The sequence below is a fragment of the Macrosteles quadrilineatus genome, unplaced genomic scaffold (genome assembly GCF_028750875.1).
Source record: "Macrosteles quadrilineatus isolate MER2022 unplaced genomic scaffold, UCM_ALF_1.0 Scaffold_2__2_contigs__length_208266976, whole genome shotgun sequence".
Classification (NCBI taxonomy): domain Eukaryota; kingdom Metazoa; phylum Arthropoda; class Insecta; order Hemiptera; family Cicadellidae; genus Macrosteles; species Macrosteles quadrilineatus.
The window spans coordinates 131,407,384-131,424,959 of NW_026542595.1; the positions used below are offsets into that span (position 1 = coordinate 131,407,384).

Below are 17,576 nucleotides of genomic sequence, written 5' to 3' on the forward strand. Positions count from 1 at the left end.
TAATTTATCTAACGAAACATCTAGGGTGATTCATTTAAAGACATAAAGTCAACTCTAGAACATCAATTAAGTACCATATAAATCTTACAGCAAAAGTTGAATCGTTTAAATTATAGTCAACTGACACAGTAATTTAAGAAGCGGTGGCAAAAAAAATTATTCAGATTTAGGCATCAAACAAGGTTAAGAGAGTAAAGTGCAACTACCCAAGCCCCATCCCAGGTGTGTATCCAAATTGAATGTAGCCTACCTGTAGTATTTCTCAAGGAGATACAGTACTGCAATTAATAGGTACTGATTTAATGAATGGACACAGTGAAATTAAAGAAATCCGTGGCTAAAACAATTTATGAAGATTTTAGGCATAGAAAGAGGACAAGAGAACACTACAACCCTCCCCAACATGTCTATCCAAATTTAATGTACCTGCAGTGATATTTCAAGGAGGATGAGATAGGAAAACAAAAGTTGTGAAAGGAAACAGGCCTTGACACAGGCCAATCCAATTTTTCAGTTTCAGACCGGAATGACCCTTGCCCCCATCACAGTAAACAAAGGAACGCAAAGATCAAGGACCAACATGAAGCCTCATTCTGAATGCACCAAAACCTTGTTTACAGCTTTTGATAACACTTGTTGTGAAACCTCCTCCACGATAAATATGCTGTTAAGAGGGATGGAGGTGAAAATCAGGGCTTATTTGAGGAAAAGAGAGTCCATGGGCTAATAGATGTACGGTAGGCTATTATAAATAAAAAAATATCAAAACACATCTATATAGGAAAATCCAATGTAATCGATTTTCCTAATCCTTAAAAATTTTGTTGGAAAAAAAAGTTTGTTTATATGTATGTTTGTTTGCCCTTTATGGACTCCGAAACCGCTCGACAGATTGTAATGAAACTTTCAGGCATTATTAAGCATTATTCAAGGATGGTTTGTGTGAAGTTTGGTGCAGATCCGTCAAAAGGGCTCCGCGCCAGTGGCTCTGGAGTTTCCCATGTTAACCTTATGAGTACTCATATTTAAATGGATGGAATTAAAGAATCTTAACAGCTGGTTCAACTAAGCAATTTGATTCTGTGATGTTCAATGGCATTAAAAAGTTAATAAGTTTACCAACAGGGTGCAGCACGATTATTTTCCTTAAATTTATGACAACAGCTAACTTGCAACCAAAAGGTGAGTGAGCGTAGCGAACGAACTTCAACCTGGAGGCGAGTTAGCGTAGCGAACGAGCTAACCTGAAGGCAAGTGAGCGCAGCAAACAAGCTCCAACCTAAAGGGGAGTGAGCGTAGCGAACGAAATTCAACCAGGATCTTAAAAATGAATAAGCATTTGACATAAAACCACATTAGGACAGGACGACGTCTGTCAGGCCAGCTAGTTATTAATGAAAATTTGCATTAATGAAGTAGGCCTACTTCTTGAGTTAGCAGATTTAATAATTAATCTAGATCACTCATAATTTCAGAGATGATATTATTTAACTTTTGTAATCCGACTACAAAGTAATTTTGTCTATCTTAACCCAATAGTGATGCAAAACCATCAGTTTGATAGACTTCAGTTTTAAACAGTTGTGGTGCTCCAATTAGATAAAAAAAAGAGTTTTAGTATTGAAATCTGGTTTTACCAATACAGTAAAAATAGTATTTACAAATACCCCCGCCGCAGCAAACCTGCAGACTAAGCGAATTTCCATTTGACTGATTGGATTTACACTGAAATGTCTACTTAAAAATATAACATTTATTCCCGATTTAAATAGAATTAGTTTAACAAGTACTTAGGTTTGCTGCATCAGGGAGGGTAAAATTTTTTTTTTTTTTGTAAAATGTTAATAGTTAGTAAGAAATAAAAACATTTTCCAAATTTGATCAAAATATGTTCATAAACAAGCAAACTACAACCGTTTACTTATTCTCCATTAGAATAACATGGGAATTTTAAATTTACAATTTTTTTGAATTTTCTCCGTAACCGTTAGGCGCATAATAACGCTTCAATATACTAAATTATTTGTTTTTTTAAGCTCTACAAAATGGTTTGGAAATAAATTGCAAAATTTTAAGTTTTTTGGGTCAAAAATGGGAAAAACCTATTTTTACCCCATAAAACCCCCCGTAAACACCCGTTCCCATGGTCCGATCATGCTGGATCGCGAACTCGTTCGAATAAACGTAGGTTTACACGTTTGTACCAAATTTCATCAAAATCGGATAATTTTTGCTTGAGTTATCGTGCTGACGGACACATATATATATATATATATATATATATAAATATATAAATATATAAATATATATATATATATGAATTTGAACGGATGGTGTTTTTGGCCTCTAGGGACCTCAAAACGAAAAAAAAAATCGGTCCCGCGTCCAGGTCTTACCATGAGTACTACGGTAATAGCTTATTCCCTATATGGGAAATTCGCTAAAAGAAAAAACTAAGCAGTACTACAATTTGTATGTAGTTAATACTGTAACTGTAAATAATTTAAGAATAATCCAACATCTTTCATTACTACTGGTGAATTGAAATTGCCGACCAGATTACGCAATGTCCAAATGCCTTGTCTCAAACTCTAATTGAAAGGCAGTCACATTCAAGTGATTAGATATGGCCTGATGATTGGTGGAAAGTCGAAGAATGTGGGGCAAGGTTGCAGTAGTGAACCTACACTTGTCAAGAGGTCTTACACATTGTTCTACGAGCTCAGAGAATGACTAATCATACTACCAAATAAGAGTATCACCTAGTTAAAACTGTGGTTTGAGTCTGATAAGAATAATCTTTGGAACTTTAGAAATATTATACTTTGTGTGTTGGAGTGTGCAGATAACAACTGTAATAATTGTGGATTTGAATTTACCAATGAAGAATCAAGATTTTAAATCCTTCAACGTCAGAGTAAAGTAAAATGGCATGGCAATATGTATACAACTATGTATAAAAGACTATGAAACTATTATTTGTTCCTTCTACAAATACAGGTTAGATAGACCTATATGTAGACTATTGCCCATCTTTTTTTAACAATAGAATAATAAGTTAAAGAACTTTGAGCTATTCTATTGTACTGTAGATATAATTATCCTAGTATTTTGATGGACATAATTGAAATATCTTGATTCCATTTTGGTTTAGTCCGATTTGATTCAATCTGGCAAAGTTGCAGCTTTTACTGGCTAGTAGCCTAGTATTTGCTAGAAGCAATATTTACGCAAAAGCAAATCCACAAATTAATGCATGAAATTCTATTTACCACCAACAAGTTTAACTATTACTCCAAATGAAATTATATTCAAAGTCAAACAAAACTATTCATTTCTAATTTCATTTCAAAACAACAACTACTTTCTCCCTCAGTAAAGCATAAACCGAATGGAACAGACCAAAAGATGGATGGTTCCGGATCAGATACACGAGCAAGGGACAGAATGAGATCAGCAGGCAACAATAAATATGAGATAATGAGATGAGAGGAGATGAGATAGGGCAGATTCTGCTCAAGGCTGAGACTGAGTTGATGCAAGACATGCAGCTGGTGAACAGACCAATCATGTGACTCACCAAACAGCGACCACTTACCAACAACTCAATCTGCATCTGCGGGGACTGGAAAATACTTAGTTGTATTCACATTTTCACATTAGGGGATTCACATTTTGTAAATATTCCATGTCTTCGGAGGGAATTTGTAATTTGGAAGAACATTCTAAGCGGTTAAGAAATTTAAATTGAGTTTTTGATACAATAAATCAAGGACGATTTTAATAAGTCATTCACAGGATGAAAGACAGCAGAACAAATAAAATGAAACTGATTTGGTAAATGTGGCAACAGTAAAATAAGAACACGGATTAAAGAAGGCATGGAAGATCTTGTAGCACAACATCCATGAAGAAAATGAGACAAACAGCAAGAAATACAGAGAAAAATCATAAATAGAGGATCTTACTGTGAATGGATTGGAAATGAAGAGGAGTGAGGTAAACAAACTCAATAGGCTACAAGAATATTTTGGGACAAAAGAAGAAATTAGTATAAAACAAAAGACAGCACTGTATTTGATTGTGTTTTGGAGCTCTTCTTCATAAAAGGAATACTGGCAATAATAATAAATATGAAATTAAAGTATTATCAGAGCCAACCTTAGGTAGGTGCGAAAGGTGAGGCTGCACAGGGCCCCCAAAAACTAGGAAGCACTTGGTACAAAATAATTTTTTTTTTAAATTCTGTGAATTTAAAACCAGTTATGGAAAAAGACAAAAAGGAAGTTATAGATAATTTTGTTATGCATTGAGAGCTTTTTTAGTTAGGCCTATTATTGTTGGGATACTACTTTTTTTGGTAGTAAGGGGCCCCACTCTAGAACGTTATGAACTGAACATGATATGTCACTACTTAGTTGTAATGTAATAAATATTTGACTAGGGAGCCGCCTTTCTACAAGGAAATTCAGAAAAAATCAAAAGTCCTTAGTGTGAAGAAAGTTTATCCAAAGGAGTAAAAAAAATACTTTTACAATTTTTATGTGGAAGGATTTTCATTTCAACAGGTTGCTCATGAGAATTAAGACTTGCAATGAATCCAACTGATACAAATTCTGTTTTCCAGATAGAAGATGAGGACGTGCACAGTGAGATGTCACAGACGGAGGCACCAGGACCTTGGTTCATCCCTCGGCCCGCGCTGTGTAGGGACGCTACAACCTGCGACTGTAACTCATCCCGGTCCATACAGACTGTTAGCGAATGGCTTAGTCCCTCAACTAGCAGCACTCCTAGTAGTAGCAAGTCCAGCACACAGGTGAGCCAAATAAACGTACAATTTGAGGAAAATTTTGTTTGTGTAATACAGGGTGTTCAAAAAAAAACTTAACATCTTTACCATCCCATCCTCTTTCCAAGTAACATAAAAGTTTTCTACACCACATGGAAAGAGTGGCTAAATTGTATTATTTAGTAGCACTTTTGTCAGTTGATTGGTTTATATCGTTGCTTGGTAAACAATAACAAATAATGTACGAGTCTCATTAGAATCACAATGGAAGCTCGTATTAAAGCGCAGTGTGTGGAGTGGTTTATCACAACCAAGTCTGATACTGTTTGACTCGCCTGTGTAACTTTTTGTGTGGGGCTTCATTAAGGATTGCGTCTATGCCAGTAAAGTGAACACCAAAGAATTAAGATAATTTAGGAGAGCGTTTGCTGAAATAAACCATCTTATTTTAGGTTGTATTTGGTCCAAACTATAATTTAGACTTGCTTCATATTCTGCTTAAAACATACCCAAGTCTTTGTCCCAGTTCTTAAAAAGTTGAGTTGAATTATTTACAACTGAACATTTATCTGACATCACACATCAGGTTATAAAACATCCGTTTCACACCAACCTACTTCTCTATCACTGAAACATTTCCGATGACATTTTACGATGTTTCAGAGCGGATCATCAGGAACACTATTGCTGACAGCAGCGAATCTAGCAGCCTTGCGGTTAGAGCAACAGATAGCCAAACCCTATGACACACAGTCACTAGCCAGCTCTACACACTTCACGGTAGTCAACGGCATGAGTCGTAAGCCTCTACAGAAGACAGCTGATTGCTGTCGTACGTGCCACAAACACCAACTGACAGCAGTAGTAGTCACGGTTTGTGGCCTGTTCCTCATAGGGCTCAGTCTAGCAGTTTATTATATTGACAGTAAGTATTTTTGTTGTTGTGTAGTTATAATAACAAAGTATATTTGAACTAGTTGAGACAGAAGTTTGGTCAAATTAAGGGGGTTTTCTCTTATAAATCATCACACTTTATGAAACATATTAAGCGAATGTGGTTAAGGCCATGGGTACAATACGAGCGGTGAGCAGTGCCGCTCTGACATCGGGTCTCATTTAGTTGCATGTAAATTTGAAAAGTGCCCACAATACGTCTGAGCGGTGAGCAATGGCACGGCGCCACGCAGATGAATCACACTTCAGTTTTGTTGCAAACCTACTGTTTGTAGGCCTACTGAGTTACCTATTAAATTATTCAACTTTTTTACTCAATACTGCAATTGAAACTTATCTCAATTTCAGAACAATTTTTAATACTTTAAATTAATTTCATAATGTTTTAAACCTATTATCACAATTCCGATACAATTTTTATTTACTCTTCTGCTTTACATTGTGTAGTACGTAACAGAAATTTTACTTTAATAAATAAAAAATAGAAAAAGACCTTGCAAGTAGTAAATTAGTAGAACCGGAAATCAAATCAGAGATCCGGAAATGCACCGAGGCGAGGGTCCTCCAATCACTCAACAATTACACCGGACCCTGAACTTTGTGTAAACAACCGTCGTCCGTAACACCTGAGTGGTGCCCTTCTCTCGTCAGCTGATGATTACACAGGATCGTAACTGTCGTAAGGCTGACCGAAAATATATATCTGTCTGGAGGTTAAATCATCTTAGAAAATTAATATTTATTACTTTGGTCATGAGCCACAGAGAAGTTGATAGGAGTATAATCCTACTCTGTGGATAGTGATGATGAAGATTACTACTGATGTATTTGTAGTACAAATTTTACCATGACCTGAAAATTTTTACACGAATAGGCTGGTTCAATTTAACATATCTTTAGTTACTTCAGTATAATAGGTTTATTAAATATGAAGCTGTAATACTCCCAAAAACATTTTTATACTCATTATTCTAATAGTATAAAAGATGTCTATCAAACTTCTATAGCTATTTCATACTATAACAAAATCTAAGAATTTTGTGAATTTTGTTTGGGAATGTTTAAGAATTTTAAGTGGGTATGGAGCAAAAAAGGTTGAAAACCCTAGTTGATCCATAGGGATGGTACATTTATGGATATGCTTAATCTCTGCTATAGATTAAATAAAAAAGTTCTAGTATAAGGGGTTTAAGTTTATACATATAAACAAAACATACAATATCTAGAGCACCGTTGTCCGAAAAGTGAATTTCGTAATTTCCTAGGGTAAAAACTCTAAAAAGTTTTAAACTACACATCATAGCCTTGTAGTTGTAGTCTTAAAAAATCTGTACCTGATGATTTTCTTTCTGTTTCAGTGAGAGCAAGAGGTGCCCTTAGTTGAACTGACGAAGAACTTAAGCAGTATTAAATAAAAAGACACCGGTGTCTTTATTTATTCTATATTAATATTTGTAAATATTTAAAATACCAGTCGACTGGTCTGTGATGTATCAATCAATTAATTATTTTATGTATTTGTCATTTTATGTCTCCAAAGACAGTATGTGTATGTTTTATGTAATGAGTGTATTGTATCATGAGTGAATGTTGTTTGATAATTATATGTATGATCATGACTAAAACTTTATTATAACCCCAAACCCAAAATCTCTAAAAAAGGTATCAAGTTAAAATATTTTTTAAGGTGTAGTATTAAACAAATCCCAGAATAGAGTTCTGCCTCAGTACAAAAAGGGATACTTTAAGTATTGATTGTTGTACTAGATTGCTGATTTTGGTTGGTTGAACCTGGAATCTACAGATTTAAAAAGAATTAAGTGAAAAACTAGTTTTACAGATCATGAAATCAAGTAAGAAGAAGATATATGAAAGCATAACAATGAGTTAAGAAACATATGTTTCTACTATTAACAGAAAATTTCCAGAGGAAGTTCTTCCCTTTGTTACTAGTTATAACATCTTTCATCCTAGAAAATATTTTAAATCTATATTAAATATGTAGATTCTAGTATACCCCGGGGATAAGTCTAAAATCTTTTAAGGAGATTACTCTATACTCAGGAATTTTCATTCCACTCTTCAATTTAAGTGTTGGGGGTTTATAGATTTAAACTGGGAACATTGGATCAAATTAAGACCAAAATTCAGACTTAGTTGTATGCTATTTGATTTTTTTTAGTAAAACTCATTGGGAGTAATAGCATGCAATTTGATATTCTTAATCATCATCTGACAGATCTTACTGCCTAAATGAATTGGGTTTCCATCTGTATAGGTAAATTTGGAATAGACCTAGCTTCGATTGATTACAATTACTAATAAAACCAACAATACTAAAAATCACAGAATTTGTTTAACTTCTAGTTAATCCAAAAAAGTTTGTCTTAAATGTATGGATGGATATTGTTTCATTCACTACATTTAGTCTTTTATACATACATCCAAAGAATTTGTTGGCCTTTTCACACAACAAATTCCATTTTATATGTGAACAAAGTTAATAAGCTGAAATTGTTTTAATTAAACAAGCTTTGAAATAGGGGAAGGACGAAAGGAAAAAAAAAATTACTTTACATCTGCTATACAACATAGTTATTAACAGTTTTAAAATATCTAAGATTCTTCAAGATATTCTTGGATTCAAAATAATTTACCGACAGCCTACAAGTTCTAAAAGGCAATCACAGCTCAGCACAGCAAAGCTGGTGGTATTGAGCTATTTGAAGGCATTTGGAACAACACTGCTATACCTGGCCCTAATAAAAGTTATACTTCTTAGCTTATGGAGGCTGTGTAAGCAAGAGCTACACACTACTACAAGGTATCTGCGAGTATTTGTATGCCTTAACAATAGATCATTGAGAGGTAAAACAAAAGAATACAGTAATTTAGAAGTTTACTAAAAGACTATTGTTTTGAGAATTTTGAGATAATTTATTCACTTCTGAAACCACAACAGAATCCCAATCATCACATTTTATTTTATCTGGAATCAGTCTTTTTTACTATGAAGAAATTTAAATAGAAATTTATTCATACGCCTTTGAGGCGTATTTGGTAGAGTTACGATTAATCATATGAAGTTGTGAGCGCTTAAAAATTAAAATTGAACAAGGAAAAATGGCCTAACATATACAAAAAGCCCTTTTAACAATTAATTGTCAAATATATTTTTAGGGTTTATAATAGATTTGTTAGGGCTATTTGTAGGTGTCAGGCCATTTTGGAATAATAGATATTTTAGATGGTGTTTAGTAAAGCAACATTTTCAGGAATCTGTTACTCTCAACCTCCAAAACAAGCCATAGCCTGTAATTATTGTATTCTATTTTCGTAATGTAAAAAGCAATGGTAGAAAGGAAATGTTATCCAAGAACAACAAAACAACAAAAGATGTACGGATGCATAAGAAGGGGAGCGAGTGCCAGCCAATTTTTTTTTTTGGGGGTCATAAACTGTCAAAACCGTCTGGTAGGCCCGAGTGCCAGTTGACTCCCCAAAGCGTAAGAGTGATTCAGGGGCCGGGTATGGAAGGGGGTGTGGTGGGCAGGATGTAATGGAGACGGGGTAGCCTACGGTTTCTTAACTGGGCTACCCAATATCAATTGAAAATATTGATTTGATTAGTAAACCTTCATTTGATTTTTTTATTATCAGCAAGTTTGGTTGGATTAGGTTGAGTTATAACAGTTTCAATTCATCCCTTAATCATGTTTTGCTCATCCTGCCCCCCCCCCCCTCCCAGGTCATGTTTCCACCCCAATAAGGCGGTCACTGGACCAGCCTTTCCACCCTGGCACCATGGAACTGGTCACTGATTCCTAGCTGGAACTCGCATGTTACTCTGACTCCACCAATGAGACTGAAGCAACATGGCTGACCAATCGGAAACACGGAACAACAGAAATGGCTTCCGGTCCCTGGAAAAGTAAAACCAACAAAAAGGCGGAGCGATGTACGATTCCGCAAGAGAGGTGTTAATTCTGTTTATTCCTATCACGAGTTTTACTACGAGTTAAAATAGTGTTTTTCACCTGAGGACGGAATCAGATTCCAGATCCCAAAACGTGTATTATTTTTTACATTCGTGATGGAAAGTGTCTGCAATAAACCTTTGAACAACATTAACTCACCATCACCAACAATGAACTCGAAGAATATTTTTATGGTTAGGTAGTTGAATGTTATGACTTCACCATTTTACTGATGTTAAAAGTAGCTCTGAAAAAATGGAGCTCTTATGTTAGAGCCTAAATTAAAAGAACTCACAATAGCCCATGGCAAGATCAATGGCATATCTGTGAACTCATTTAATCGTAATTACAATAAACTTTTCCTGACAGCTTCATCGACACACAGAATTTGAGATACGTTTTCTTTCAATTTTATTTGGTAAAAATGTACTACAAAAACTTCAAGAGCAACATATACATCAAATATTAACAACGTCGCCATTAATTTGCTACAAGAAATGTCAAATCGAAAGTGTAAATTCAATTCACAAAAACATTTATATCAGGATCATGCACACTAACCTCAATATCAGCCAGAGTTTGGGTCCAACGGTAGTGCTCGAGATCTGCTCCGTTTCCGCTGTTTGGCTTCAGCTTCCCTTTTTCCTTCTCATCTTCTTCTTCATCGTCTGATTTCGATGCTTTCTCTGCTTCCATAGCAACTGGGGTTTCTGGTTTGGGATCTTGAGTTTTCTGCAAAAAGACAAATTGTCTTCATATTATGGTCGGGGATTACAAGTTCCCAACTGCTTCATCTTTTGGAGCCACGACAACATTTTTCAAGGGTTAGTTTACAACTGAATAAAAAGCGTTAACCATATAGTTATAAGGAATCACGCAAAATATGAATAGGTCATGAAAGCAGTTGGAAAACACTAATTTATGCATTAATAATATTTTTTTATAACCTATGGAAAAACCAACGTTAACATACAACAAAAATTAAGACATTAATATAAAAGTTTGTAGGGAAAAAACTACATCACATAATTTTAGAATAGAATTACATGGAAGGTACGGTACATTTAAATTTAAAACATGAGCACTAATAGCCTTAAAATGTAACATCATCTCAGTGAACTATTATGGTGATCCGACCTAAATCAGCTGCAGCAAGTTTGGATAACCAGACAGAAAAATGACATGAAAAAAGTAAATAAACATACTGCCCCTATGTGTTCTCTTGGGCCGTAGCGCATCACATGCAAATCGCGGGCCTCCTAATTTAGGTGTACTGGTGAAATTACCTGCTGTCAAGTGATTCTTGTGACCTTGAAAGGCAACAGGTTTCGATCCTCACGGGATACAATCCATCCAGGGAACAAATAGGTTGATCAACATTTACTTAAGATATAGGTGACAATTACCTTAGCATCTATTTCTTTTTGCAATTTGTCTGCCTCTTCATCTGTGAGCTCAGTGATTTTTGATCCTTCCTTTTCTTTAGTTTGTTTTTGTTCTTCCTCCTTAGCTTTAGCGAGTTTCTCCTTACGTTTCCTGTCAGCCTCCTCGTTCTCTTTCTTCTTTTTAGCATGGGCTTGAACAGCATTAGCTTGATGTTTCTTGAATGTGCTCATAACCAACTAGAAACAAAATTTCATAAAAACTTAATTAAATGGCGAAGGAATCAATGCCAACTTTATAGACAAAACATTAACTGGAAAATAATTTAGAGGGTTTAAACATATCTAAAAAGTGTATTTATGAAAATTGTTTAGAAAATGGCATTAAAAAAAAAACTATTTAAAAATTTAACACATTTTTGACACAACTTTAACGGCCTGTAATGAGACTTTGATTACAAGAATGTCAAAAAGCAACAAATATACAAGCAGCACAACAATAAACGATCTGTTAATGTACACACACATTGTTTACTGAAGTCTTTGCTATAGGCCAATAATTCATTTTCTAGCTTGATTTGATAGTAAATGCCAAAGTTAAGTTGTTGGTAAAAAGGATTTTCGCTGTATTTATTGGGTAACATTGATTCAGTTATTAGGTACGTTAAGGTGCATCAAGTGACGTATAAAACAAAACAAAACAAAAAACAAAAGCGATCTCCGCCTACTTTGTTTACAAACGTTAGGCGGTTTGAGGGTAAGCGATTCTATCACCTCCACTTCAACACAACCTAACATGAATGGAATAAAAGCCGACAGCATATCAGCTGATATATATCCTACATTAAGCTAAAAAAAAGCGGAAGGAGAACCCAGAAAACTTTCCCCTTAATCGGCTTAAATTTTGTGAACGGACTATAATTTAATATTTCTATAAGCCACCACAAGTTTACATCTTACCACACGGTACTCTAAATGAGATCTGTCAATTATGCATTTGTGTAGCCTATAACAATTTGGGTGCAAGTTTTAATATCTGGACATAAGGTAGTTACCATGATAAGCATGTGTTCATTAGTTTAGGCCTACAGTGAAATATTAATAGGCTAGTAGTCAACTGTAGTTAAAGTTTTAAAGATTGTGTTCATAAATATACATAAGTTACATACTTAAACCTATGTTAAACCATTGGCTATTGTACTCGCCATTTCAAAGTAAAGTATTAAATAAGTACTGAAATAGACATACGGTACCAAGATCTAAATGGACCAGCTGTCACAGAACTTTCATTAAAAAAGATTGTAGGCCTAGTTACATAAGCTAGTCACAGAATGCGCTAAACTTGGTGGCTACACAGTTCAATTTTCTATTTTTTTGTTGCTGACATAGTTTAAGGGTCATAACAGTTGCTATAGGCCTAGCTCATAATAAGTTGTTCCATTATTTTGACTTGGCATCAAAGTTTGTGTATTCAACAGAATTCAGTAATTTAAGTTACATCAGCACAATCTGTCAGTGGCTCACATCAACTACCACAATTTTGATTAAAAACAGGCGATAACTTTAACATGGGGTTGGAATGTTATAATTTAGTTAGTTAGTTGTATCAATTAATCAAAGGTTAAACATAACTGTTTAAAGTTAAACTAAAACAAATTAAACGTCCTACTCTGATCGAAGATGAAACTTACACTCTCAGCTGCAGCTTCACCTGCTCCAGTGTAAAAGTCTGTCTTGCGTGCCAGAAAACTGAAGATGGTTTCCAGAAGCTAAAAAAAACAAAACAAGTTTCTCTGTGGAGTGAAATGTCAAGCTATAAATTTTTAATATTGATACAGCTAGGCTACTATAAGCCTAACAACTGGTATAATCCACTAAACTAAGAACCCTAGTAGGCCTACACTTAGGTGGTGTTTAGCACTATTTAAGTATGTCTACTACATAGTCACTGGGATGATGACAAATCCCGATGTCGGCCTCATACTACAACGGAAGAAGATTCTGTGCCCCATGCGATAGGAATGTCCGCACAGTGCGTGCCGCTTGGGCTCTTCCTTGCTCGTCAGAAGTAGGCCATATATTTCCATTGCAATATACTAGAGCTGAAAGTGCACCGTTGCACCTTAAGAGTCCTTAGAGGCTAACAGCCATCTTAGATTTGCCCGCCATAGATTAATGTTAACGGTAATTTTAAACAGCAGCTGAAGAGTTTTTCACCAACTCAAAATATTTATTCAAATACGAGGGTGATTGTAATTTTAATATCTAGGGCGCTAAGATGAGAAATATTGTCTTTAACTTAGTTTGTTTAATGGGTAGACATTCATTAGTGGGGCCAAAAACAACCGAATGAAGATATCGTATCTATTATTCGATATATCGATTAGGCCTATTTCATTGGGCTTATTAAGGTAATGTTAACCTAACTAAACTTGATATAGGCTAGGTACCGGTATCGAATTAAATAATTGATTAATCGATCAATAATTCATTGGGTTGTTTTTGGCCCGCTTATGAAAGTCTACCCTTTTTATAATTGTTTTACGAGTAAGCACAGCTAGGCTTCAAAGACGCCTAAGCAAGTTTCCTCTGTGCCTTACTTTTCAGTGTCAGTAAGTTACATAATTTACATCAGCACACTCTGTCGGTGGCCCAGTTCAATTAGACTAGGCCTAGCGTACACATCCATTTTGATTCAAAGACTGTGACAACGTTAACAACTAACCCTAACCAAGGGCTTAGTTGTTAAAATATTCAACCCGACAACTGAGCTAAGCCTAAAGATGATTAGCCGCCTAATTCCTGATTTAGACTTAAGTTAGGTAGGTACCTAATCATTAATTAGACCAGCCCTCCAATCCTTCAAATAGAGCTGTGAGAAAACATTACATGACTAGGTAACCTACGAGTAACCTATTGTGCAATTTTTCATTTCCAACTAGGCCTAGCCTAAAATAGTCTAGAAGCCCTAACCTTTCATGACAAGGTCCTTTGTCAGATTTCTTACAAAAATAACTTAATGAGATAAATATCCGAAATAAATTTACTTTTTCAAAACTAGCTAGCTAAGCTTGACTTGATGGAAGCTAATTAAAATGTGTGAGAGGCCTAGGCCTAATTGTATTATGACTAACCTCTGCAACACCACCTTCATGCTGCTGGGCCATAGCCAGTAACATTCCATCAAACTGCTCAAGATCTTTAACAGGCATTTTCTCTCTTTGAGTTAAGTTAATGTTTAAGACGGGGGAAGTTATACGGCTTTTCAATAACAAACTCAATCGATCAAACCTTGCCACTGGCAACTTATTAAAACCGCCACCACAGTTTAGATGCTTGAACGAAGGAACACTCAAATCGAAAACGGAACGGATTGGTTTGTTGTTTCGTTGTTTGGATCTGGTTGTTGTTAGGTTAGGTTAGTAGCTTCCGATTTTCTTCTTCTTACCGAACCAAAACATCTGGCCTCTTGATGAAAAGGGGCGTCAAGACTTTCTTGCGTGTAGCCTCACAATCAGCTTGGTTGTGGTCTCTGTGCTCCATGGTTTATTTTAAACGATCGATAATTAATATGACTTTTGTAATGTTTCCCGGGTACTATCAATACTTTGTACTTTTAACAGCAAATTTCAGTTTATGTTTTTTACTAGGTCTGCGCAATCCCCGATCATTCAATTTAGGGTTATTTATGTAATAGCTGATATGCATATGTAATGCTGATAATACACCACTTTTACAGTTTAGAAACACTGTAGTATTACAATTGTACTGTAATACTATTTCTTCATTATTATCATTGGCTGATTGGCCACTTTAGGTTTTGTCCACTGTGTTGATCAGTGAAACTGCTGAAAAGGTAAATCTGCACAAGTAAAATAGCAGCACATTTATAAAAAAAAAATGCATCCTATTTTGTCAAGACGTTTAAAGGAGTGCATCTACTTCACGGAAAATACTTCATATTACATTTTTTCACTTGACTGTAGAGACACATTCATTATGAACCTTCAGTGGATACTTGCCATCGTGGCAAAACGCTGGACAAGAGACGGGGGGTGGGGCTCACAATACTAATTAACTTTGCACTATTCTGGTGAGTTGGTGTATAGTGAGGCTAACAGAACAGTGATGTCTGGGGTTCGGATCCCGGTGCTCACCAATAAATGGTTTAATTATCTATACAGGTATGTGCTGTACCACTGCACCGGCTCACTCTTGCTTTGTGTTGGTACGCCCCACACGCACAAGCCAATCACAGGCCCCGAGTCCCGTGTGGACAGGTAAGTTAGGTTAAACGAATCTGCAAACCTCATAAAACAGAATACCTACTATGAAGAACTATGATCATTCAACAATACCGTGGACTATAGTTTATCTTCTGAATAAAAACTACAAAAAATAGAGTTATTACTACATATTCCATTTTGCAGTACGCATTCTTGAGTATTTTGGATTCTTCAATTTCATGTGACCCATAGCAATAAATAGTTTACCTATGACCGTTATAGGCATATCTCCCCGTATTGCAATGAGTTGTTCAAGAAATAGGTAACTTATTTGATGTTACCCTGCCTACTAATAATTTTACACTACGTAAATAAATATATAGAATGTGCGGTAAAATAACAGTAGTGGTGTTTAGAATACGAGTAAACAGTAAAAATGTCATACAGTATTAACAATAATTTGTAAATTGATTTTGAAGAATTATCAATTTACAAATTATTGTTAATATGACATTTTAATAAATTATTGCAGTATCCAATAAGAAATTTAAATTGTCAACATAAATAAAGATTTTTTATCCAAAAAACATGTAAAATATTTTCACGTATGACCCAATTCTTCTTAAAGGAAGTAGATTATTTTTTCTCTTTAATAATAAAGGATATGGAACGGAAGTCGTTAAACAATATCACTACTTGGAGAAAACTGTTGCCTAGGTCAATAAGAGTCAGACAAATGAAATATTGACAGCAATCGTCTTCCTTATTCTACATGTAATATGCTGCATTTTCCTCATGATTTATATTCGTTGTGTTAGTTTTCCCACGTAGGCACATTTTCTTCAAACCATATTTTACAACCGTTCCCTCTCCGCTCCAAAAGTTTCTCTACCCAATCTTCGTGTCGGCGGTCGGGGCGTAGCCCGGGACTCCAGACCAGACGGGCTAAAGATAGACGGAGTTTGGCAAGTGGGCCGGCAACAATAGTGCCAATTATTGTAACTTTATTTATACGGCAAGCTCATATTTACAGTGGATCCACAGCCTCAACCATGGAGCGACCTGCCTTCTGGAAAGTGCCTAGAGACCTCGACCAGTACCAAGTATCAGAGGTTAGTGAGGTTATGTCAGTGGAGACTGGAGTGGTGTTGGTACCTCTGCATTCCCATCATCCCTTGCAACTATCTCCCTCTCTCTCATTGGCTAGGAGCCCACGTGACGTCAGTGGTTACTAAATTTGAATTATTTAAAGATGTGTTGTAAATCTTTTGGCTTTGGACTACTAATATGCGGTGGATGTAATAATTTGTTTGGGAAATAAATGTGACACTAAGTGGAATCTTATATCTCTTATATTCCATGATGTTTGATCTGTTATTGTCAAATGCGACGGTACTTCTATTTTTAAGTGTGTATTGAAATACGTATTAATTTAGTGGGAGTTTTGTTTTCTTTTTCAGTTGACAGTTAATTTTTTAAGTTTAGGGTTCTGTAAAAATTAATGCATATTATTTCTGTCCATTGTAAGAAAACCGGTTACTTATATTATGTAGCTGTCAATTAGTATAGGTCTACAGTAATTATAATTTATTAAATTGTTTGTCCTAGATCAAACATTGTCAATTGTTTCCAAATGTCTACTCAGCGTGTTCGTACCTCAACCGGTTGTATGGGGGTATATACTGTATTGTATGTAGGTCTACTAAAATGCCTTGGTACTAAATACACTCAACCAAGTCAATATTCAGAGTTTTTATTAATATAAGCCTAAACTTAAGAAGGTTTTGGAGGAAGGAAAGTTATCCAAAACTATAAATGCAGTTCGCTTGAGGGAAGAAACTGTATTAAATTTTAAAGAGGAATCTGAAATAAATTACAGATATTTATGATAAATATTTAAATAGAGTCAACTTATTATGTTTTACCTGTACAAAAATCTAATTTCGATTATTTTGCATGCTCACCCAATTAGACATGAAGTTTTGAACTAGTTTTCTAATAGTAATAAAAGTATAAAAGAAAGAGTTGTAAAAATAAGTCACAAATGTTATACTGGAAACAATTTACAAGTCAATGGTGCAAGTAGTATGTTGATGATTAATTTAAAGGAAGTCAGCATACATCAAGGTACATACAATATTCCTATGTAAAGTAATCGACGTAGTATTACCATTAAATATATACCTTATAGGGTATATATATATTCAATGGTATAACAATGCCTCGACGTGGCGCCTCTTCGTCG

The 17,576-nt window shown here is 35.2% G+C and overlaps 3 protein-coding genes across 9 annotated transcripts in view; 2 read left to right on the plus strand and 1 right to left on the minus strand.

Annotated features, from left to right (window-relative positions):
• LOC128987542 (uncharacterized) overlaps positions 1-7,310 on the plus strand; it is a 40,087-nt gene extending 32,777 nt beyond the window's left edge. Inside the window, exons 2-4 of the mRNA XM_054408440.1 lie at positions 4,628-4,819; positions 5,456-5,717; positions 7,105-7,310. Of these exons, the coding sequence (XP_054264415.1) occupies positions 4,628-4,819; positions 5,456-5,717; positions 7,105-7,130 (480 nt within the window). The 3' untranslated portion in view covers positions 7,131-7,310. The remainder of the gene's footprint in view (positions 1-4,627; positions 4,820-5,455; positions 5,718-7,104) is intronic.
• The window catches only part of LOC128987541 (nuclear migration protein nudC), a 119,114-nt gene extending 104,639 nt beyond the window's left edge, over positions 1-14,475 (minus strand). Inside the window, exons 1-4 of the mRNA XM_054408439.1 lie at positions 14,240-14,475; positions 12,797-12,874; positions 11,130-11,345; positions 10,285-10,455 (exon numbers count right to left, since the gene is read on the minus strand). Of these exons, the coding sequence (XP_054264414.1) occupies positions 10,285-10,455; positions 11,130-11,345; positions 12,797-12,874; positions 14,240-14,317 (543 nt within the window). The 5' untranslated portion in view covers positions 14,318-14,475. The remainder of the gene's footprint in view (positions 1-10,284; positions 10,456-11,129; positions 11,346-12,796; positions 12,875-14,239) is intronic.
• A 1,854-nt stretch (positions 14,476-16,329) lies between these two features.
• LOC128987570 (PDZ and LIM domain protein 3) overlaps positions 16,330-17,576 on the plus strand; it is an 80,351-nt gene continuing 79,104 nt past the window's right edge. For 5 of the 7 annotated variants that reach the window (XM_054408480.1, XM_054408481.1, XM_054408482.1 and 2 more), the window contains exon 1: positions 16,330-16,443. In XM_054408480.1, coding sequence (XP_054264455.1) covers positions 16,384-16,443 — 60 coding nt within the window. In that variant the 5' untranslated portion in view covers positions 16,330-16,383. The remainder of the gene's footprint in view (positions 16,444-17,576) is intronic. The other 2 variants (XM_054408484.1, XM_054408494.1) reach the window with 2 other exon arrangements.